The sequence below is a fragment of the Magnolia sinica genome, chromosome 3, assembly GCF_029962835.1.
Source record: "Magnolia sinica isolate HGM2019 chromosome 3, MsV1, whole genome shotgun sequence".
NCBI lineage: Eukaryota > Viridiplantae > Streptophyta > Magnoliopsida > Magnoliales > Magnoliaceae > Magnolia > Magnolia sinica.
Window position 1 is genome coordinate 9,498,104 of NC_080575.1, and position 24,700 is coordinate 9,522,803.

Sequence of the window (24,700 nt, forward strand, 5' to 3'; positions counted from 1 at the left end):
AGCTTGTAGGGGGAGCAACACCTGCTAGATACTAGACCTGAGAAACCTCTACTAAGGACTTCTGTAGCTAAAATGAATAAGCTCGGGGATAAAGGATCCCCCTGGCGTAGCCCTCGATAAGATTTGAAAAAACCAGCCCCTTCATTGTTAATCAAGACAGTAAACCAATTGTTGTTCTAGCATTTTTCTACCATTCCAACCCAGGACAAATTGAAGCCAAAACGATGTAATATCTGCGTTAGGAAACCCCAATCGATTCTATCATATGCCTTTTCCATGTTAATTTTGAGGATAATGTTTCCTCCCCGAACCTTACGGTTGACATCCCTGAAAATCTCTTGGCCCAGTGCAAAACTCTCGGTGATGGATCTACCTTTCACGAAAGCCCCTTGCTCTAAAGAGATCAATTTTGGGAGAAGACGAGCAAGCCTGGACGCGATTACTTTAGTGAAGATCTTGTACATGCAGTTACAGAGGCTGACGGGCCTAAATTCAGAGAATTTTTTGGGGGCAGCCACTTTTGGAATCAGACTGACCAGCGTGGTGGTAAATGCTCTTGGAATCGTGCTCCCTGGAAAAGGTGAGTTACGACCCTGAGAATGTCAGCTCCAACAATCTCCCAGCTGCTTGCGAAGAAAGCCCCCCAGAAACCATCCGGGCTCGGGGCCCCATCCTTAGGCATAACGAATATTGCTTCCTTAACTTCCTCCAGGGAGGGTGCATTCATCAGAGCAAGATTATCTTCAGCAGAAATTAGATAAGGAATGGACGCCAAGAGATCGTCAGGATGGGCCTGACTTCCCGCTTGAAAAAGCTTGGAGAAAAACTTAACTCCTGCTTCTTTGATCTGAGCTACCTCTGTAATGGAGGAGCCAGAATCCAGCTGAATCTCCCTAATTTCTGCCCACCTGGATCACTTAGTGGCTGAGAGATGGAATAACTTAGTGTTATGGTCACCTTCAAGTAACCAGTTCTTTCTAGCTTTTTGCTTCCAGAAGACTTCCTCCGCTAACTCCATTTGCGCCAGATGGAACCTAGCATCAGTGAGTGAGGCCTGACGGACCTCGACCGACCCAAGTTGAGCTTGATTTTCCATCCTCAACAGGTTTTCCTCTGCAGCTTTGAGGTTCTGGAACACATTCCCGAACATGGTCTTGTTCCACTCCTTCAACCGACCTTTCAGTTTACCGAGCTTAAGCAGGAGGTTGATCATAGGTTGGTCCGTGAAGTTCTCAGTCCAAGCGTCAGCTATCAGCTAGTTGTATCCTTGGTGAAGTAACCACATTCGTTGAAAGCGAAATGACTTTGCAAAATAAGGATTTGTCTTAGGAAAATTCAGTAGTAAGGGAGCATGATCTGAGTTACTTTGGGGAAGATGCTCCACCTGAAATCGAGGGAAGCTGGAAACCCAGTCACCATTACAGAAAACTCTGTCCAACCTAGCCCAAACCTGGGAGTTACCTACTTGGTTGTTGCTCCAAGTAAATCTATTGCCATTGAAACTTGGATCTAGGAGGGCCATGTTTTCTATGGCTTCAGAGAATTCAAGAGAGCTTCTGTGGTCAAAAGATCTGTTACCTCTTCTTTCTGAGACTGAAAGGACCACATTGAAGTCTCCTCTAACAACCCAAGGACCTGAGAAAGTGTTAGATAAAAATGAGATATCTACCCAAAGTGTTCTTCTCTGCAACTTAGAACATTTAGCGTAAGCTATGGAGAGATAGAAATGAATGGGGGTGTTGTTAACTTTCACAACAAATGAAATCATCTGGGAGGATATATGGAGAACTGAGACTTTTAAAAAGGATCTATAAAAGAACCAGATTTTACCCTTAGCCTCCACGTTGGAGAAGGAAGAATGGAATCCTAGCTTCAATCCCATATTCACTCTTCTCTCTTCCCTGGCCATCGGTTCCAGGAAAGCCACCCACCATGGATTATGGGTTCGGATAAGTCTGATGGCTGACCTCGGAGTCGCAGTGTTGGCCACGCCCCTCACGTTCCAAATGTTGGCTTTATCCATCTGACACATTTCCGGAGGTGATCGCTTTTCGTTTGAGCCTTGTAAGTCTGCTCTTCCATTCTACCGTAGTTACTAAAGACTTGATTGTAGCTGCTCTTCTTCCTCCCATCCTTTTCTGCCTTTAATAGGGGCCTGCCATGAGTCTGGAAGACTCTTGAATTTTTGCATCAGCTGGAACTGTGTAGTTGCCTGAGCTAGAGAGGGGTCGGATTCAAGATCCGAGTTCCGGTCCTCACTATCCTGTTCGATCTGGATAAGCTTGTGTTGACATTCAGACAACTTCAGATGCTCATCCACTCCAGAAGAGTCTACATTAATATCGTCAAGGACCCTTTGCTGGGCCACCCCTACCCCTCGAGCATCTTGGATAGTCTATTTTCGCAGGAGTTGAAGACTTGTAATCCTTGAGGCGTCTGAGGGGGTAAAACTGGCTGATGTTGCTCTCGATTGACTAATCTAGGGGGTCTCCCTCTCTTCCAGAGGTTGAGAGGAGAGTCTCCCACTGATCTGGAAAGAAAAGGAACATGGTTTAGTTCCACAACTCTGTCTCTATTCTGATCAAGCCTGAACGTATTTTCCTTGGAGTGGCGATCTGGCGACAGTAACTGGGCCTCCTGGGTTGGAACACTGGGAGGCGTGACTTGGACAGGGAAGATGTTTGAGGTGGGACAAATGGTTGGGCCCTGGAGCTCATCCAAAGTGATGGGGAGGGGAGCTAGAGATAACGTGATGAGGTGGGACAATGTTTGTCGGAATCTTTCTATCACTTAAAGAAAGTGGTGATAATGACACCACCGTTCACAACCCTGAGGGCCACACAATCACCCATCATTGCTTAAATCCTAGCGTCAGGTGGGGCCTACAAGACATCAAGGTGGGGCTTATGGATCAAGTCGCTGGTTCTAGACCCCCACTCACATCGGACACGGATTTCCTGCAAAAGCATTTAGTAGGAAGTTCCTTGTGCCCGGATGCTAGGTGGGCCTGATGATGTTTGTGATATATCCCATGCACATCCATTTTTCCATATCGTTTTAAGACATGTGACCAAAAATTAGGTGATACAAAGCTAACGTGTGCTACATGAGAGGAAACAATGTGGATTTAGTGACCACCATGTGAAACATTTGTATGGTCCCACTTATCACATCAGGCTAAGATTTTGATGTTTTCACTTCATCCCAGTGGGAGTGAGTTATAAATGTAAGAACTTTATAAGGTGGGCCTCATTGATCAAATGGTCTGGATTGTCCTATAGTTGGACTGTGTGATTGGGTAAACCAGTGGGCCTCACTGTAGTGTGATTCGCATGATATATCTGCAGAGAGGTGCATTAGTGGTGGAGTGCTAAAGCCTGATATGCAGGGTTGCTTGAGATGAACTAGGATACAACAATGTGGAGTAGTAGGAGAGAGAGTTGTGATGGGTTTCAAACTCTCATCTCCACAGATTCTATATAAGAGAGAGCTGGGTCCCCGATCCTACACAACAACAGAAGCCTAAGTCCCATCTATAATTCTACATACGGGTGTGAAGGAGAAGAAGATTAAAGCATTGGTTTTCTGGTATTCTAATTTGATATCTATGGTGTCTCAGTTATGTAAGCCATCCGAATCCTTGATCTCCATGTCCTATGTAAAGGTAGATCTTCGGGATTTCCGCATCCATATTATCTCACAATAAACTGTTTGAATGGCATATAAACATTAGGTAGATCCCACGAAGGTTTTAACAATGCGAAACTCTTTCACTGTTTTTCCCTTTGGCGTGGCTACCTTGAGTTTTGGATCCACTTTATTTTTTGTCTCATTGCCTAAAAATGATCTGAAAAATGGATGAACAGTGTGTATTTTTCACAACCATTAGGATGGCCCCACGTAGCATACTAGGCGTAGGAACTTCATGCGGAAGGCTTTGTTAGGAAATCCGCGTCCTGGATTGCATGGTGTGCCACACATCACCAAGGATTAACATCAAACTATTGTAGGCCCAACATGTTGAATTTGTTATATCCACACTACCCATCCATTTTACGAGATCATTTTAAGGTTTGAACTTAAACATGAGTCAGATTCAAAGCTCAAGTGGACCACACCACACAGGGTAGTGAGAACAATGACACCCACTATTGAAACTTCCTAGGGCTCACCATGATGTTTTTTTTTGCCATCACGAAGTGTCATAGACAAGGATGAAGGGAAAATACAAACATCAACTTGATCTAAAGCTTCTCGGCTCCCCAAGAAGTTTTCAACAGTAGGTTAAGGAGAACTTCATTTTCATCTGTGAGAAATTACATGGACTGTACTTCGGGATGCCCCAAGGGCACCAAAATATAACCCTCGGGGCAACCTATCGTAAAAAAGGAAAACTATACATGATCCGCCACCCTGATGACACCCAACCCTACCTTATCTAACAACACCAAACGGTGGATCTCACGAGGGAGGTCCTTTATGGCGTAGAACATCCTATTACTCTGGGTCTTGCTATCTAGCCGGGCCAGCCCGTTCCCCTCTCTGACTGTGTGGGTGTAGCGGAAAGAACCCCTCGAATCGAGGGAAGTGATACGAGTTACCCAATGATACCACTTCCAACCCATCTGAGAAACTCTCTTGAGCATATCCACCACCAATTTGGAGTCAGACTCAACAATAACATTCCAAAGGCCCTTGCTAGCATGGATGGAGAGGCACTCGTAAACCGCCAAGAACTCCGCCTTGTTGTTGGTACCTAAATCGTAACCATGCGAGAATGCAAAGACCAACTCACTAGCTCGCCGTCTTCCTTCCTACATATGTCACAGTGCTTCATTGTCATAGTGCTTTATGTGGTGTGGTCCACCTATGATCTGTTTCTGCCTTATTTTTTGTCTCATGCTCTAAAATGATCTCAAACAATGGATGGACGGTGTGGATGTAACACATACATTATAACATTATGGTGGGGCTACAGTAGTTTGCCACGTGTTGCTAACTGGAGTGGGGCACACCAAGCAATCCGCTTCCGCCCACATTGCTGGTTCGTTCCTCCGTATTTCCTGCGGAAGCCTTTTGCGAAAAGTTGCAATTGGAAGTTAGGTGGGGCACGCTGTGATGGCTGTGAGTTATCCAACATGTCCATTTGTTTTGCCAGTTCAATCTAGGACATGCTAACAGAAATGAGTCAGATCCAAAACTCAAGTAGGCCATGTAGGAGGAAAAACTGAGAAATAAAATACCTACCATTGAAACCTTCTTAAACTCCATTTTGATGTTTATATGCCATCCAAACTGTTTATAACATCATTCCCACTGAGTGAATTGAAAACACAAAACACTAGTCCTGATACAAAACAACGTCGTACAAATATTTCCATGGTGGTTGTCCAATCTCACTATTTCCTTGTGTGGCCCACATCATTTGTAGATCCCTTTTTTTTTTTCTTTTTTTTTTTCCTTTTTGTAGATCCAATTTGTCGCATATTCTAAAATGAATTTGAAAAACGGATGAATGAGATGTATTTCTCACAAACATCACAGTGGGCTCACCAACCTTCCTTGCTCACCAACTTCCTGTCAAATGAGTAGAATCCGAAAGGCTCCCTAAAAAAAAAAAGGTCAAAAGAGTTTTATTGTCTCTGTAAAAGGCAACAAATGGAGTTTTATAAGAGCCGGGAGTCAAGGTCAGGTTATGTGGCTTTTTGACCATATTTATAACTTTTAGGTGAATTTAAAAAAATAATTTAAAAGTATGCTTGTTAATTTTTAGAATTCAACTAAAATATAAGCGTTTGTGCAACATTGTCTCTTAAATTATTAATGAAATAAAAAGTGTAGACTTAACAGCAACCCTGACCGATCCACAATCATGCGTCTTCTCACTTCTACAGGAAGCTCTTCCGACGTCCCAAATGTTCTATATTACGACCCAGACATTCCGCCCCGAGTTGTATTCTGGAAAAACATGAAATAATAATTTGCAGCACATCCGGATAGAATCTCCTTTATTTCTACTCATGAGTAACGGATACTTCAAGGTGGGACCTCCCCATTGATAAGACAATTCGAGCTACAATCAATGTGAATGCTATTGATAACCGTCTCTCTGCATAACCGCAGTCCGTCTAGCATTTATCTCATTTTGATAAGCTTATGATCCTAATCATCTTCATAACACACAAGGTATCACACTATAGGAATACGTTTGAACTATCTAATAGCTAGATGAGTACTTACTAGAAGGGATGCATACCTGAATCTCTCTTGTTGTCACAGCTGCCTCTGGTGCTCCATAGTTGCATTTCTGATATCGCTCTAGTGTCTTGAACATGCTACGTATCATTCCCCAAAAAGCAAAAGAAGAATTGCAATATTAGAATGGGAAAAACTTTGATACTCTGGCAGAGAGTGGTTGATGATACGCTAACAATTGGAAATTACCTAACACCTACTAGCTTGGCCCTCGCATGCATGGCCTGAGCAATTTTTGGGTTAGGTTTGGGCTCAAGTCGCTTTACACCAATCTGACCGAACCCAACCTGACCTTTTATGTAGATGTATTGTATCGTACAAATATGCCATTCTAATCCTGAGTTAGGAAACCATCTATCTTGAATGCGGACCATTGATTTCCTTCCTCTAAAATGTTTTATCTTTTGCATTTATGCCAAACTTGTTAAACTGATAGGAAAAATCAAGTGATTTTTATCAATTTTCAGATCGGATTGGGTCAGGTCTGGGTCTTCTATGCTAGGCGATGTCTGGTTCTGGTTAGGCACAGGCCTATCCTAGCCTGGTCCAAACTCACCCATTGCCACACTTGTGAATGGCATAAGACTAATTAAAATGCCCAAAATATGCTTCAACAAATCAGAGGTTATGATTGTCCAACTAATCTGATTTTGGGTTTATAAATTAGCGGCAGTTGATTACACAGTTTAGTCAGTTTAACTTGATGTACGCCACATCTTGAATTTTTGGGTGCATGACTATCAACATTAAGCATAGTATCCTCTACCTAAATAGATCACCACCCAGCTGGGAATTTCAAAGCCATATAACTCCCTATTAGAAATTAAGTGAAACAACAAACAGAATAATGATATGACCATAACTTACCATGTGGCGACTCAGAATCATCCAAATCTATCACCCCATTGGGGACTACATTGAGATGGTTTGATGAAGGAACAGTTCATCTTCTAAATGCTACTCTTAAGGTTCTGCTTGGCGTGCATTAATTGTAGAATGTATGGATACTGTTCTCCAAATAAGTTATTTTATAACGATTAAAGACAATGGGAATGGATATATGGTATTTGGTAATGATCCTATTAATTTACATAAGTGTGCGTGGACAACAAAGTTATCATATGTGATTGCATAAGTACTTATGCCATTGTATATGTCATTTTGCACCAGTGATTCACATATCCCTTGGTGGCATGCAGTTATTGTGTCATTTACTGCTTACATGATCTGGCACGGATAAATTTGCGACTGCATAAGTCATAGTTATGCGGTTATGTCATCGTGTATATATTATGCAATAGCGTAACATTCCAACAGTTAGATTTCTTATGCAAGAGCGTAACATTCCAACAGTTAGATTTCTTACTGTTGAGGTTTTATTTCATTTTTTGCCTATTGATAGGCATTCCCCGCCCCACATTTTTACAAACTCAATTACTTTCTCTCCTTCTCGCATACTCTCATCTTTCCATCTTTCTAGTCTCTTAATTCACCTACTCTTTTACTCTTTCTCATATTCTATTACTCTCATTGTTTCTTAAAATGACATTATCACACTCATTGTCTCTTAAAATGACATCCATAAAATTTGTATGTTATTTTTTCATAGTTTTTGGAACTGTGTTTATTTGAGTAATTGTTAGTTGACTTGTTATAGTCTAATAGTCTAATAAAGTTGTAAAAATAATTATATGTACATGTAATCTTTTTTCATAAATTTTAAAATTTTCCTTGATTTAAAAAAGTTGTTTGGGAGTTGTGCCATCACATTCCCGATAATGCGATTGCATAAGCGCACAACCCCCTCGGTGGATGGTTAAAGCACGTAATACGATAGACTTTCTCAAATGATCATGTGTGGGGGAATCAAAGCGAAATTTTTGGTCATGGCCCTCCATAATTGATTTACCGATTTGGAGATTTTAGTTTGTCTTATAATCATACTGTGTGTATAATATTTTGAGCGCATGCACGTCAGCCATCATACTCCATTGTGTTCCCTCACCTTCCAAAATCAAAACTCACAGCGTGAGACTATAAACCAAGACTTGCCTAGGCCGAAGGGGGCAGGCTTAGGGAGTGCACTCATTACTGCGGGTATAATGATTGATGTACATTAGATCCACACCATCTATCAGATGAACGACCAAGTTTGGCGCTGGTCCAAAAGGTCAGCCCCATCCAAAGCTAATATGGTCCAAACCAGATAGAACAATGTTAAATCATGCATATCTCAGCTCACGTGCTGGAACCAACTTTAGTTTTGGAATGTCCTTTCTTAGTGACCCTTTATTCCAGCGGGAAGCATCAAATCATCGAATTAGATGGCATAAAAACACCACAGTGGCCCCACACTCAACTAATAACAGGCATGAGCATCCAAGTCGTTCCTTCTGGTGGGGCCCACTTGTCTTTTGGATGACTTGATTTTTGGTCTCGAAGGGTAAAATGAGATGCGCACTTGGACAGTATGGATGGATCCATGCATGTTACTCCATACGGCTACATGAGTGCGTTAACAGCTGGATTCCATCTTCTCTCTAAAAACCGCTGTCGTCAGAATGCAGGAATTAGCACTAGAGACAAGAGGCACTAAATGCTACTATTTTGATAACTAGGCTATGCGTGTAGTGTATTGAAGCACCAAACACAAAATCAACCATGCAAATATCCATGGTATCATGCTGACAGCACCTTGACTAGTGCCCAATGGGCTCTAATAGAAACTTAGGTTGAATGGTTGATTCTAAGTTCTGACCAGGGTTTGGCAACTTGGGCGAATCAAGTCGGTTTTGCTGGGTGAATGCAGAACAATGAAGTGCGAGTTTTGCACTATAGATCATTTGTACTGGTATTGAGAAGATGGGTCATCGGACCACCTCTGAATATCGACGAAATTTAGTTGCTCATTTCCTAAAAGGTTTTAATGTTTCACAGGTCATCTTGGAAGATTCGTAGAGGATTAAAAAGTCAGCTACTCTGTATCAAATAAGTGAGAAATTGCTGGGAAGTGTGTTGTGAGGGAACCCAACTCTATATCACACCACAACGGTGTAAACGAGACAACTCTTTGACAAACCCTCTTCTCAGTTCATCATTACGATGAGTTTGTGATAACCCAACTAGTCCTGCATAATATAGATCTATTGTCTCACTTGACGAGTTCGATAAATATAGGCAATATCTTATTTATTATTTATTTGGAGAAAGGTGGGAGCACACCACCTGAAACTTTGTTGATACTGCGAAGAAATATACATTCTTCAGGGGAGCACCACAAAAAGATTCCAGCCTCACCTAGGAAAGTTCTAAATTAACCTTCCTTTTCCTTGTTATTATATATATATATATATATATATATATATATATATATATATATATATATATATATATATATACACATTTGTCATTCTCACAATAGTCATCTCATGCATGATTAAGATTTTCTAACTCATCAGCCATAGGCTATGTTGCCCACCAAACCATCATTTTATGTCTTTTTTTAAGGGGAAACTTGTTGTACATTTATTCATTCTATGGGAGAAAGCTTTACAAAAGTTCTTCGGGCGGACTTAACATAAAAAAGGGGAATAGGTCCGCCTATCGTGAGAAAACCAAAAAGAAAACCCAGAGACAAAATTAACCCTCCCTTAGATTTTTCAGCCCCACCTTATCTAGAAAAGAAAGTCCTCTGGTGATATGGCGGAGATCCACCATGGAGTGGAAAAATAAACGAGACTGGCCATCGCTGCCCCTTCGAGCTAGGTCGTCAGCCACCATGTTTGCTTCCCTAGGGGAATGAGTGATGGAAACCTCCAAATGAACCATGAGTCTCTTGATCCTGGCCCACCAGTAGTACATGGTTTATGAGGGAGAGGAGTTCCTTGTGAGGATTCCTATGGCTGCCTTGTAATCACTCTCCACCTCCACCTTAAAGAAGCCCAGCTCCACACAATGGGATATGCTTTCCCAGATTGTCTTGATTTCTGCTCGAGAGTTAAAACCAAATCCATAACCGGATGAGAATGCGAAAAGAAAATCACCCGCACAATTTCTAGCGATGATCTATTTGACTGAGGGGCCCAAGTTCCCTAGTGACGATCCATCTACTTTGATTTTGACCCAGCCCGGCTTGGGTTTAGTCCATCTGATCACCTGGACCAACCTTCTAGATGTCGCTGCACCATCAATTCCTAACTTGGCTAAGGCTAATAGATACGCGCTTGACAACTCTAGGGAGTGGGAGAGTTGGGCCAAGGCGGTAGATCCAATGATGGACGCGGGCGATCACTTTGGTAGCACAGGTCAGGGAGTCATCGAAGTGAGCTGCATTTCTGGACATCCATATCTCCCAGAATATCGGCGTGGGAACAAGGCCCCTTAAGGTGTGCAGACGTTCAGATGGCACAACGGAGGTCCACCATTTGGTTGGTCTATCGTGTGAACCATGAACAGAGGCTGGAAATGGTTCCACACTTTCGACACCAGTTGACCCGAGGAAAAAATGTGGTCAATGGTTTCCATCAGGTTTGGCTAAGGGGCACGACAACATACACATTTGGATGCCATGTGGACCCCTTTGGTTTGGGTTCTAACATCGACTGGAATGGCTGTGGATGATTTTCCAAGTGAGAAGCGATAATTTTGAGGGTATTTTTGAGTGCAAACCCAACTGGACCACGCTTTCTTGATCCCAGGGGGTCTTAAAGATAGCTAAGCCGAACCGACCCTGAAATCGCCTGAGGAAGAGATGACCCAAACCTGCTTATCCTCCTTCGCTGATGTGCAGATCCCCAAACCGTCAGCTACAAGGTCTAGAATGACTTGAGGAAGGAGTAGCCTAGCCACTGCTGGGTCCCACCAACCGTTGGGTCCAATGAAGTCTTTGACATGGTGTTACTGCTGGGGGGCTAATAGAAATTTTCAGTCTGAGAGGGGCCCTAAACCGGATTGGTCATCTTCCTAGAATCTGCAAAGGCCGCTACCTATGATCCAGTGAGAGCGTGCTGCAACTGCCGCAAAAGATTTACGAATCTACTTCCATAGAGACGAGGCCTAGGCTGTTATGGTCGCACGACCTTCTGAATGGATGTTCGCCGAATATTTTCCCTTCATAAACGTTGCCCAGCAACTATCTTTCCCCCTCCTCTTGAAAACCCACACCATTTTCATCATGAATGTCTTCATAACATTGATCAAACTTCTAACTCCCAACCCGCCTTCCGATTTTGGACAAAAGGTATTTTTCCAACTTACCCATAAACCATTAATTAGATGTCTGCACAAGCCAACTTAGACTTAGCAAAGAACCGCCATTTTTGGGGTGCAATCGAGACAACTCTTGATACTATCTTTTCATGCAAATGAAACACTCTGAAATAAAATAAGTACCTTCGTCCAAATAGAATCTCCTTCAATAGTTTTAGCCAATAGATATTCTTCCATAAGGATATACTTATAAAGACATCCCTTAAAACTGCCTCAGCTCATGTGTAAAATGACACCACATCCAAATCAAAGGAATTTAACAAACAGGCCTCTCTCTCTCTCTCTCTCTCTCTCTCTCTCTCTCTCTCACACACACACACACACACACACACACCTTTTCTTTTGTCTTTTCTCCTTTGCAAGGGATGTTTTGTCCTCAATTAGTTGCATGTACACTTTTCAAGAGGATTTGCTCAAGTTTTCAAATTTTCTTATACTTGGAACCTATCTGTCACATGTTGATTGCAAAGCAGCATGTGGTCACCACAAATACACGTGGATTACAAACCTCTTCAATACGGATTGCCTCATGCCAGTAATCCTTACCAAGCTCCAACACAGACATACAAACCTTATCGAGCAATGTGACAGATATACCCATGATTGTTAACATCTCGTGATATTTTCACGAAATATCAACCAAACATGATTATTTAATACACGAGATTTAGAAAATCTACACATTTTAAATTCTTGCGATTTTATCATGATTCCGTGACATTATCATGTTTTTTGTGAAGTTTTGTTATTCATTTATAAAGATATTATTTTAAACTTTAGAAGTATTTATTACCATATAATCAACACTTTTTAATATTTTATTTTTCAAAAGATTTTTTTTTTTTTTTTTAAATTTCAATAATGTCCGGATAAAACCTCAAAATTTCAGTCCCCAAAGAAATTCTAAAGCCAAAGAATTGGTGAGAACTAAATTTGACACTATGTTATGGCACAAAAAAAAAAAGGCAGATCCAAGGATCAAGTAGGACACATTTGGGATTAAATGCTCACCATGAAAAAATTTTCGGAGGTACAGAAGTTTTTGATGAAGTTGATATTTATGTTTTACTTCATCCAGGTATATGTGACTTTTTGAATAGGTTAGATGGCAAATAAACACCACAGTAGACCCTAAGAAGGTTTTAACTCCATTGCTTTCTATGGTGTGGTCCACTTGAGCTTAGGATCTACCTCATTTTTAGACTTGTATCCTAAAATGATATGGCAATGGACCCATAAATCATTGTGATCCCCTCATAGCCCAAGCATGTTCCAAGCTTAGGACAAGTAGGGATAAAACCTAATCTGGCCATAAAGTGGGAGCAAACTGCCTGTAATTCTATTTCATTAACAAAATATACGATAGAACCCAAAGAGATGGACCACAATAGTTAGCCCAAGTTCCCAAACCAATAATACATAAGAAAAAAATAAGACAAACTCTACACAGGAAAAAAAGTGGGAGTGGACCACCAATAATTCTATTTCATTGATAGAATATACGATACAATCCAAAGAGATGGACCACAATAGTTAGCCCAAGTTCCCAAACCAATAATACACAAGAAAAAGAAAGAGGACAAATGCTACACAGGAAAAAAAAAAAGTGGGAGCAGACTGCCTGTAATTCTATTTCATTGACGAAAATATATCCTATAAAACCCAAAGAAATGGACCACAATAATTGGCTCAAGTTTCCAAACCAAATACATAAGAAAAAATAGAATAGACACTACACAAGAAAAAAAACAAAGTGGGAGCAGACCACCTGTAATTCTATTTCACTGACAAAAAATACGAGACAATCCAAAGAGATGGACCACAATAATTAGCCCAAGTTCTCAAACCAATAATACACAAGAAAAAATAGGACAAATGCTACACATGAAAAAAAAAAGAAAAAAGAAAAAGTGGGAGCAGACCACTTGTAATTCTATTTCATTGATAGAATATACCATACAACCCAAAGAGATATGGACCATAATAGTTAACCCAAGTTCCCAAACCAACAATACACTGGAAAAATAGGACAAACACTACACAGGGGCCCTTGGACAAGCTTTCCCTTCCTCCCCTATGCCCTAGTTATCAATGACTATCAATCCCCAGACCTCTCTAAGAAGATCCTCCCTTCTTAAAACTCTCCCTTCCAATCCACTACTCCCAAGACAAGCTCCATTATTTGCCACTATATTACTCTCACATAAAATATGAGAGAGTAAAATTGAGATTGGATAGCTTATGTTAGAGCTCCCCACCAAACACCAGATTTTCCAAGGGATGGAAGAATCGGGATTAGCATTAGCATCCATAATCACTTTGGAATCAGATTAGACTATTATATTACGAAGGCCCATACTATTATTAATATTCATTCCATCTGGCAAGGCCTGAGTCTCCACAACCATATTTGAAGCCCTGTAATAAGCATGATAGGAAGCAAACATGATCTTCGCTGCATGGGCCTTGGAAAGTCTATCGTTGAAGATTGATTAGGATTCTCCTCTCTATGCAATGATTGAATTTGTCAGGACCTCTCTCTCTCTCTCTCTCTCTCTCTCTCTCTCTCTCTCTCTCTCTCACACACATAAATAGTTGTGGTAGACACAACCTTTCCATCTCTTTTGTAATGTGGTTTTGCTACACACCTCTCCTTTCAACGTGTATGAATCTCCCCCACACTCAAGGAAATTAATATGAAAAATTCAGAATTATTTTCCCATCTCTTTCTCCCTAATATCATTCACATGGTTTCAAAGCGTGCATATTTTTTTTTTTTAGGGTTTTCGAACATGCATAGCAACCCTTATAGCAACACCGAATTGGCATCTAGCCATTGCATCTCATCTCCAGATCCACAGACGATCTCCAAACCCATTCTCCATAATCTCGACCATCAAAACCTTATCGGCAAACATAGTTGTCGATTCCACCTAGTTCTACTATCGACAACATTTTGGCAAGTTTGTAGGTGTGCACAATATTTTCCACTTCCACCATGAGTAGCATCTATTCCAACACTCTCCAACATCTAAATCATCTTCACTATCTGCACAATCACTCAACTCCACCCTGGAGCGGCATGATGCCTACGCATAGCCCTTTGCGGTCACCACCATGCCTTTGTCTTTCAATCGAAATGTTGGCTTTACAAAGCCTTAGAACCGTACATACCACACAAAGCTATAAAAATAAAAACCTTTTTTATTAAATTTTTTTTTTTTTAAAACTTGCTTTTCACTTGCTGCACTGTTGCTGTACACACTTGCTGTGATCGGATCCATAGTGTGCCTTTTATAGGCTTTTGCACCTGCTGTGAAATACCTAATATGCCCTCATTAACTACATTTAATTAGGTTCTAACGTATGGAATTCTACCAGCCACAACACGTGGAAATTGTGGAAATAGCCATAACGTGTGGCTGTTTCAAACACGTGAAAATTGCAGAGATTGCTGGAATATCTGAACCGTCCATTTGGTTTGGACGTTACAACACTCCCCTTCAAACCAAAACAGACTTCATTCCAAGCATTGACCTTAGTCGTCTGAATGTATTAGTTGGTAATGCCTTGGTGAATATGTCTGCGACCTGTTCAGTGGTGTGACAGTACTCTAATTTCACCACTTTCTGCTTCACTTGATCTTTGAGAAAATGGTATCGAGTATCGATATGCTTGCTCCTTCCATGTTGCACCAGATTTTTTGAGAGCTCAATTGCCAACTTGGTATCCACATATATAACTGTGGATCCTTCCTGCGGATGCTTCAGCTCTTTTAGCATGTTCTTCAACCATATTGCTTCACAGACCATGGACGATGCTACCACATACTCTGCTTCACATGTGGACAAAGCAACCACATTTTGCTTCTTTGAGTTCCATGTGAAGGCAGTTGACCCGAGATCGAATACATATCCAGTGGTGCTTTTCCTTTCATCTTGGTCACCTCCCCAATCACTATCGGAGTATCCATACAGAATTGCCTCATCATCGTATGGATAACAGAGACTAAATTCCATGGTTCCTTTGACATACCTGAGGATTCTTTTTGCAGCTAGCCAGTGTGATTCTTTTGGCGCTTCCATATACCTGCTTAGAAGTCCAACAATGTAGACAATATCTGGCCTTGTGATTGTGAGATACCTTAAGCTTCCAATCAAACTTTTAAATAGAGTCGAGTCCATGCTTCTTCTTTCTCCTTCTTTTGTCAGCTTCAAGCCCGTTGCTACAGGCGTGTTCACGGCATTACAGTCTGTCATCTTGAACTTTTTAAGCAACTCCTTAGCATATTTTTTCTATGATATATAAATGCCGCCGACTTGTTGTTTTACTTCGATGCCCAAGAAGAAGGACATCAATCTACCATTAGTCATCTCGAATTCATTGAACATATTATGCTTGAATTCTTCAAACATCGCCTGACTGTTTCCTGTGAATAGCAGATCATCAATATATGGGCATGTTATGAGGATGTCGCCATGAGCATTTTTCTTAATGTAAACTGTATGCTCATATGGACATTGGGCGAAGTTGTTCTCTTGAAGATAGTTGTCGATGCGTGCATTCCAGGCACGAAGAACCTGCTTCATCCCATAAAGGGCTTTCTTCAGTCGATACACTTTGTGTTCCTCCCCTTGAACAACAAAACCTTTAGACTGGTTAACATAGACCTCTTCTTCCAGAATTCCATTCAGGAATGCAGATTTCACATCTAGTTGGTAGATCATCCAACTATGATGGACTGCAAGGGATATAATCATTCTTACAGTGTCAAGGCGAGCAACGGGAGTGAAGACTCTTCATAATCCACCCCGTATTTCTATTTGTAACCCTTTGCTATGAGCCTTGCCTTATAGCGATCTATTTTACCATCAGCATTTCACTTGATCTTGTACACCCATTTGACGCCAATAGTTTTTTGGCCTTGAGGAAGTAAAGTCAGATCTCATATATTGTTCTTATCAATGGCCTGGATCTCCTCTTTCATAGCCGTCCTCAAGCATTCTTCTTCTATGGCCTCCTCAAATGTAAGAGGCTCGTGGTCCGCATATAAGTAAAACAAATTTACTTCCTCAGTTTCGGCATAGATATCGTTTAGGCTCCTCATTTTGATAGGAGTCAAGGGTGAAGGAGAACTGGATGATGATGTGCTGGCTGAATTTTGATTTGATGGAATACTTTCAAATGAGATGGAACATATCGCTGGACTTCTGCGTGCAAACGTTTCGGCGGAAGAGGGTGTTACAGGTGTCTGCTCCTGGTTCTCATGTTTCTCTTCTTCATGTTCTTCAACCGCGACTTAATTTTCTTTGGCTGAATCTTCCTCGTTCTATTTCCAAGCATCTTCCTCGTAGAATACTACATCTCTAATCACCACCACTTTATTGGTTAGTGGGTTGTAGAGCTTGTACGCCTTCGATACTTCATTGTATCTGATGAAGATGCACTTCTCGCCATGATCATCAAGTTTTTTCCTTCTCTCTTCTGGAACTTGAGCATAGGCGACACATGCAAAGATCCTTAGGTGCTCTATGCTCGGTTTATAGCCACTCCATGCCTCCTGAGGTATCATGTTAATTACACTCTTGGTTGGACACCGATTGAACAAGTAGGCAGTACATGCAACCGCCTCTGCCCAGAAGCTTTTTGGCATGCCTTTCTCTTTGAGCATGGTTCTTGTCATGTCGAGGATGGTGCGGTTCTTTCATTCTGCAATGCCATTCTTCTGTGGCGGATAGGCTGCAGTGTGTTGCTGCTTGATGCCTTGTTCCCTGCAATACTCTCGAAAGGCATTTGAGGTGTATTCTCCACCTCTGTCAGATCTGAGTACTTTAATTTTGTGACTACTTTCAACTTCAACATAAGCTTTAAAATTTATAAAAATAGTAAAAGTAGCAGACTTTTCTTTAATTACATACACCCACAATTTTCTACTGAAATCGTCAATGAAGGTAATAAAGTATTTATTATCTCCAAGAGAGATTAACTCCAATGGTCCACAGATGTTAGTGTGAACCAACTGCGATGGTTCTCTTGCTCTTCAGGATACTCCACTCGGAAAGGAGTTCCTTTGTTGCTTACCGAGTGTGCATGCCTCACACATGTTCTGGAGCTTCAATAGTCGGCAAGCTATGCACCATACTTGATGAGGATAAGAGTTTAAGACCACTGAAATGGAGATGCCCAAAGCGAAGATGACATCTCCATGAATCATTTTTCACGAGTCTATAGAGACACTTCTCAACCTTTGTGTTAATATGGAGCAGAAACATGCGATTCTTTGCCATATGGACTTGAGCCACAAGTCTCCCGTGTGCATCTCTTATAGAGAGAGAATGGTTTTCCATGTGTATGACATACCCCTTCTCAAGGAGTTGGCTGATACTGAAGATGTTACTTTTCATGTTTGATACGTAATACACATTGGAGATAAAATTCGGCACACCATTCTTCTAATATATTTTAACTTTTCCTTTACCTTTCACAAGAACTTTTGATGAGTCTCTAAGACTCACATTGCCACGAGCATCTTCTGCCAGTTCCACGAATAGCTCCTTTCCACACATGTGATTACTCGCACCAGAGTTGAGATACCGCACGTCATGTTGATCATCTGCTTCTTCTTATGCAAGAAGAAGTGTGGAGTCTTCTTTTTCATGATTTGATGCTTCTGCATAATTAGAATGTTCATCTTGATCTACTAGTTTGCTTCAACAGTCTGAAGCATAATGACCGAACTTGTTGCAATTGTAACATTGAATATTTTTTATATTTCCACGACCACGCATGGAACGACCTCTACCATTTCCTCTTCCACGGAAGTTGATAGTCTTTTGTTGATTTTGTGATTGGCTTGGATAATATCCACGCCCTCTACCTTTTGTATGATTGCTAGTGCCACGACCCCCTCGTTGTGTATGACCATTCTTTTGTTCATTTAAAGTCAACCTAGACTCTAAGGCATGTTCAAGCATTGAACCCGCATTCTTTTGCATTCGTTGTTCACGTACTTGCAACGAGCCCATCAATTCTTCAATGGACAGATTTTCTAAGTCCTTTGAGTCTTCTATGACAACAACCACATGTTCAAATTTGGTTGTGAGGGATCGAAGTACTTTTTCAACAACCCGTACATCTTCGATCTTTTCACCATTTCTTTTCAAGTTGTTAACAATAATAAGTAACCTTGAAAAAAAAATCAGAAATGGTCTCACCTTCCTTCATGTGTGAGGTCTCGAATTCAGCTCTAAAAGTTTGGAGATGAACCTTCTTCACATGATCAACTCCTTTGAAGATTGTGCTAAGAATCTCCCATGCTTGCTTGCATGTTGTCGCTTCAGTGATCCGTTCAAAGGTGGACTCATCCAACCTTTGATAGACAAGAAATAAAGCCTTCTTGTCCTTCTTTCTTTGATCTTTGAGGACAGCCGTTTGATCAGCGGTGTAGAGAGCTTCATCTGGATGCACCAGTTTTCATAGTTATCCTTGGATAACTTTGGAATCTGTGGCTGGATCGAGGACGCCATCACTTTTTCACACCACGGATCAATAACGCTTTTTTCTTGATGTAGCAGTGGCAACACCTTGATCACACGATCTGAACCTTCAAACTATAACTGGTCCCACCGGATCGTCTCGCTCTGATACCAATTTGTTGGCTTTACAAAGCCTTATAACTGTACACACCACAAAGCTATAAAAATAAAAACCTTTTTTATTTAATTATTATTTTTTACTTGCTTTTCACTTGCTGCACTGTTGCTGCACACACTTGCTGTGATCGGATACATAGTGTGCCTTTTATAGGCTTTTGCACCTACTGTGAAATACCTAATATGCCCTCATTAACCACATTTAATTAGGTTCTAACGTATGGAATTCCACCAGCGACAACAGGTGGAAATTGTGGAAATAGCCATAACGTGTGGCTGTTTCAAACACGTGAAAATTGCAGAGATTGCTGGAATATCTGAACCGTCCATTTGGTTTGGACGTTACAACACGAAAACCCCCAAAACCCTAGCTATTGGTGTCTGCCAAGAAGACACATAACCCTTGACGGTTGCCACCTGCTTCTTTGAATCACGCCCAGTGTTCTGCAAATCATTAGAAGAGGAAAACCTCATATCCTCTGACGTCAAACGCATCACCTCTCTATAGAAATACAATGCAGGTGGAGCACACATTTATCAAAATAACATCAATGCCCTCTCTTCTCTTCTTCAACCACCATCTCCGTATAATGGTCAGGTTCCCCCATCGATGCCGAGATAGCGAGAAGGGCTCGTCCTTATGACAATCATTGTCGGAATTCTATCATTGTTTTCACCATAGTTGCTCGACCGCATTGTTACCATGATGGAGCTTCAGCTACACCTCCGACGACCCTAAGGAGAGGAAGTAGGGTCTCACGAATGATGGGATACAGGAGGAAAAAAGGGTTTCTTTTAGTTTAGTACTTCAAAAGAGCACATGTTTGGTACACACTCAACCTCACGCTTGTTGTAACGTCCAAACCAAATGGACGGTTGAGATATTCCAGCAATCTCTGCAATTTTCACGTGTTTGAAACAGCCACACGTTATGGCTATTTCCATAATTTCCACGTGTTGTGGTTGGTGGAATTCCATACGTTAGAACCTAATTAAATGTAGTTAATGAGGGCATATTAGGTATTTCACAGTAGGTGCAAAAGCCTATAAAAGGCACACTATGTATCCGATCACAGCAAGTGTGTGCAGCAACAGTGCAGCAAGTGAAAAGCAAGTAAAAAAAATAATTAAAGCCAACAAACTGGTATCAGAGTGAGACGATCCCGTGGGACAAGTTATAGTTTGAAGGTTCAGATCGTGTGATCAAGGTGTTGCCACTGCTATGTCAAGAAAAAGGCGTTGTTGATCCGTGGTGTGAAGAAGTGATGGCGTCCTCGATCCAGCCACAGATTCCAAAGTTATCTAAGGATAACTATGAAAACTGGTGCATCCAGATGAAGGCTTTGTTCAGATCCTAAGATCTATGGGATATCGTCAGTGATGGGTATGTAGAACCCACAACGAAAAAAGAAGCTCTCTACACCGCTGATCAAAGGACGATCCTCAAAGATCAAAGAAAGAAGGACAAGAAGGTTCTGTTTCTTGTCTATCAAGGGTTGGATGAGTCCACCTTTGAACGGATTGCTGAAGCGACAACATGCAAACAAGCATAGGAGATTCTTAGCACAATCTTCAAAGGAGTTGATCGTGTGAAGAAGGTTCGTCTCCAAACGTTTAGAGCTGAATTCGAGACCTCACACATGAAGGAAGGTGAGACCATTTCTGATTTTTTTTCAAGGTTACTTATTATTGTTAACAACTTGAAAAGAAATGGTGAAAAGATCGAAGATGTACGGGTTGTTGAAAAAGTACTTCGATCCCTCATAACTAAATTTGAGCATGTGGTTGTTAGCATAGAAGAATCAAAGGACTTAGAAAATCTGACCATAGAAGAATTGATGGGCTGGTTGCAAGTACATGAGCAACGAATGCAAAAGAATGCGGGTTCAATGCTTGAACATGCCTTAGAGTCTAAGTTGACTCTAAATGAACAAAAGAATGGTCATACACAATAAGGGGGCCGTGGCACTAGCAATCATGCAAGAGGCAGAGGGCGTGGATATTATCCAAGCCAATTACAAAATCAACAAAAGACTATCAATTTCCGTGGAAGAGAAAATGGTAGAGGTCATTCCATGTGTGGTCATGGAAATACAAAAAATATTTAATTTTATAATTACAACAAGTTCGACCATTATGCTTCAGACTGTTGGAGCAAACCAGTAGATCAAGATGAGCATTCTAATTATGCAGAAGCATCAAATCATGAAAAAGAAGACTCCACACTTCTTCTTGCACAAGAAGAAGCATATGATCAACATGACGTGTGGTATCTCGACTCTGGTGCGAGTAATCACATGTGTGGAAAGGAGCTATTCGTGGAACTGGCAGAAGATGCTCGTGGCAATGTGAGTTTAAGAGACTCATCAAAAGTTCCTGTAAAAGGTAAAAGAAAAGTTAAAATATATCAGAAGAATGGTGTGCCGAATTTTATCTCCAATGTGTATTACGTACCAAACATGAAAAGTAACATCCTCAGTATCGGCCAACTCCTTGAGAAGGGGTATGTCATACACATGGAAAACCATTCTCTCTCTATAAGAGATGCACACGGGAGACTTGTGGCTCAAGTCCATATGGCAAAGAATCGCATGTTTCCGCTCCATATTAACACAAAGGCTGAGAAGTGTCTTTATCGACTTGTGAAGAATGATTCATAAAGATGACATTTTCGCTTTGGGCATCTCCATTTCAGTGGCCTTAAACTCTTATCCTCATCAAGTATGGTGGATGACTTGCCTGCTATTGAAGGTCCAGAACATATGTGTGAGGCGTGCACACTCGGCAAGCAACAAAGGAACTCCTTTCCGAGTGGAGTATCTCGCAGAGCAAGAGAACCATTGCAGTTGGTTCACACTGACATTTGTGGACCATTAGAGCCAATCTCTCTTAGAGGTAATAAATACTTTATTACCTTCATTGACGATTTCAGTAGAAAATTGTGAGTGTATGTAATCAAAGAAAAGTCTGCTGCTTTTACTATTTTTATAAATTTTAAAGCTCATGTTGAAGTTGAAAGCGATCACAAAATTAAAGTACTCAGATCTAACAGAGGTGGAGAATACACCTCAAATGCCTTTCTAGAGTATTGTAAGGAACAAGGCATCAAGCAGCAACACACTACAACCTACATGCCATAGCAGAATGGCATTGCGGAACGAAAGAACCACACCATCCTCGACATGACAAGAACCATGCTCAAAGAGAAAGGCATGCCAAAAAGCTTCTGGGCAGAGGCAGTTGCATGTACTGCCTACTTGCTCAATCGGTGTCCAACCAAGAGCGTAAGAAACATGACACCTCAGGAGGCATGGAGTGGTTATAAATTGAGCATGAAGCACCTAAGGATCTTTGCATGTGTCGCCTATGCTCAAGTTCCAGAAGAGAGAAGGAAAAAACTTGATGATCATGGCAAGAAGTGCATCTTCATCGGCTACAGTGAAGTATCAAAGGCGTACAAGCTCTACAACCCACTAACCAATAAAGTGGTGGTGAGTAGAGATGTAGTTTTCTACAAGGAAGATGCCTGGAAATGGAACGAAGAAGATTCAGCCAAAGAAAATCAAGTCATGGTTGAAGAACATAAAGAAGAGAAACATGAGAACCAGGAGCAAACACCTGCAACATCCTCTTCCGCCAAAACGTCTGCACGCAGAAGTCCAGTGATACATTCCATCTTATATAGAAGTATTCCATCAAATTAAAATTCAGTCAGCACGTCTTCATCTAGTTCTCCTTTACCCTTGGCTCCTATCAAAATAAGGAGCCTAAACTATATCTACGCTGAAACTAAGGAAGTAAATTTGTTTTGCTTGTATGCGGACCACGAGCCTCTTACATTTGAGGAGGCTGTAGAAGAAGAATGTTGGCGGACGGCTATGGAAGAAGAGATCCATGCCATTGAGAAGAACAATACATGTGATCTGACTTTACTTCCTCAAGGCCAAAGAACTATTGGCGTCAAATGGGTGTACAAGATCAAGTGAAATGCTGATGGTGAAATATATCACTACAAGGCAAGGCTCGTAGTAAAGGGTTACAAACAGAAATACGAGGTGGATTATGAAGAAGTCTTCGCCCTTTTGCTCGCCTTGACACTATAAGGATGATTATCTCCCTTGCAGCCCATCACAGTTGGATGATATACCAACTAGATGTAAAATCTGTATTCCAGGAAATCTGTATTCCTGAATGGAATTCTGGAAGAAGAGGTTTATGTTTACCAGCCTGAAGGTTTTGTTATTTAAGGGGAAGAACACAAAGTGTATCGACTAAAGAAAGCCCTTTATGGGTTGAAGCAGACTCCTCGTGCATGGAATGCACGCATCGACAACTATCTTCAAGAGAATGGCTTCGCCCAATGTCCATATGAGCATGCAGTCTACATCAAGAAAAATGCTCATGGCGACATCCTCATAACATGCCTATATGTTGATGATTTGTTGTTCACAGGAAACAGTCAGGCGATGTTTGAAGAATTCAAGCATGCTATGTTCAATGAATTCAAGATGACTGATGGTGGATTGATGTCCTTCTTCTTGGGTATCGAAGTAAAACAATAAGTCGGTGGCATTTATATATATTAAAAGAAAAAATATGCCAAGGAGTTGAGCATACAGTCTACATTAAGAAAAATGCTCATGGCGACATCCTCATAGCATGCCTATATTTTGATGATCTGCTATTCACAGGAAACAGTCAGGCGATGTTTGAAGAATTCAAGCATAATATGTTCAATGAATTCGAGATGACTAATGGTAGATTAATGTCCTTCTTCTTGGGCATCGAAGTAAAACAACAAGTCGGCGGCATTTATATATCATAGAAAAAGTATGCTAAGGAGTTGCTTAAAAAGTTCAAGATGGCAGACTGTAATGCCGTGAACACGCCTGTAGCAACGGGCTTGAAGCTGACAAAAGAAGGAGAAAGAAGAAGCGTGGACTCGACTCTATTTAAAAGTTTGATTGGAAGCTTAAGGTATCTCACAATCACAAGGCCAGATATCGTCTACAGTGTTGGACTTCTAAGCCGGTATATGGAAGCGCCAAAAGAATCACACTGGCTAGCTGCAAAAAGAATCCTCAGGTATGTCAAAGGAACCATGGAATTTAGTCTCTGTTATCCATACGATGATGAGGCAATTCTGTATGGATACTCTGATAGTGATTGGGGAGGTGACCAAGATGAAAGGAAAAGCACCACTGGATATGTATTCGATCTCGGGTCAACTGCCTTCACATGGAACTCAAAGAAGCAAAATGTGGTTGCTTTGTTCACATGTGAAGCAGAGTATGTGGCAGCATCGTCTACAGTCTGTGAAGCAATATGGTTGAGAAACTTGCTAAAGGAGCTGAAGCATCCGCAGGAAGGATCCATAGTTATATATGTGGATAACAAGTCAGCAATTGAGCTCTCAAAAAATCCAGTGCAACATGGAAGGAGCAAGCATATCGATACTCGATACCATTTTCTCAGAGATCAAGTGAAGCAGAAAGTGGTGAAATTGGAGTACTATCACACCACTG

At 41.2% G+C, this 24,700-nt stretch overlaps 1 protein-coding gene across 1 annotated transcript in view; it reads right to left on the reverse strand.

The window, feature by feature from the left end:
- LOC131239472 (agamous-like MADS-box protein MADS4) overlaps window positions 1-24,700 on the reverse strand; it is a 78,137-nt gene that overhangs the window by 46,074 nt on the left and 7,363 nt on the right. The window contains exon 2 of the mRNA XM_058237190.1: window positions 6,257-6,335. Within this exon, the coding sequence (XP_058093173.1) occupies window positions 6,257-6,335 (79 nt within the window). The remainder of the gene's footprint in view (window positions 1-6,256; window positions 6,336-24,700) is intronic.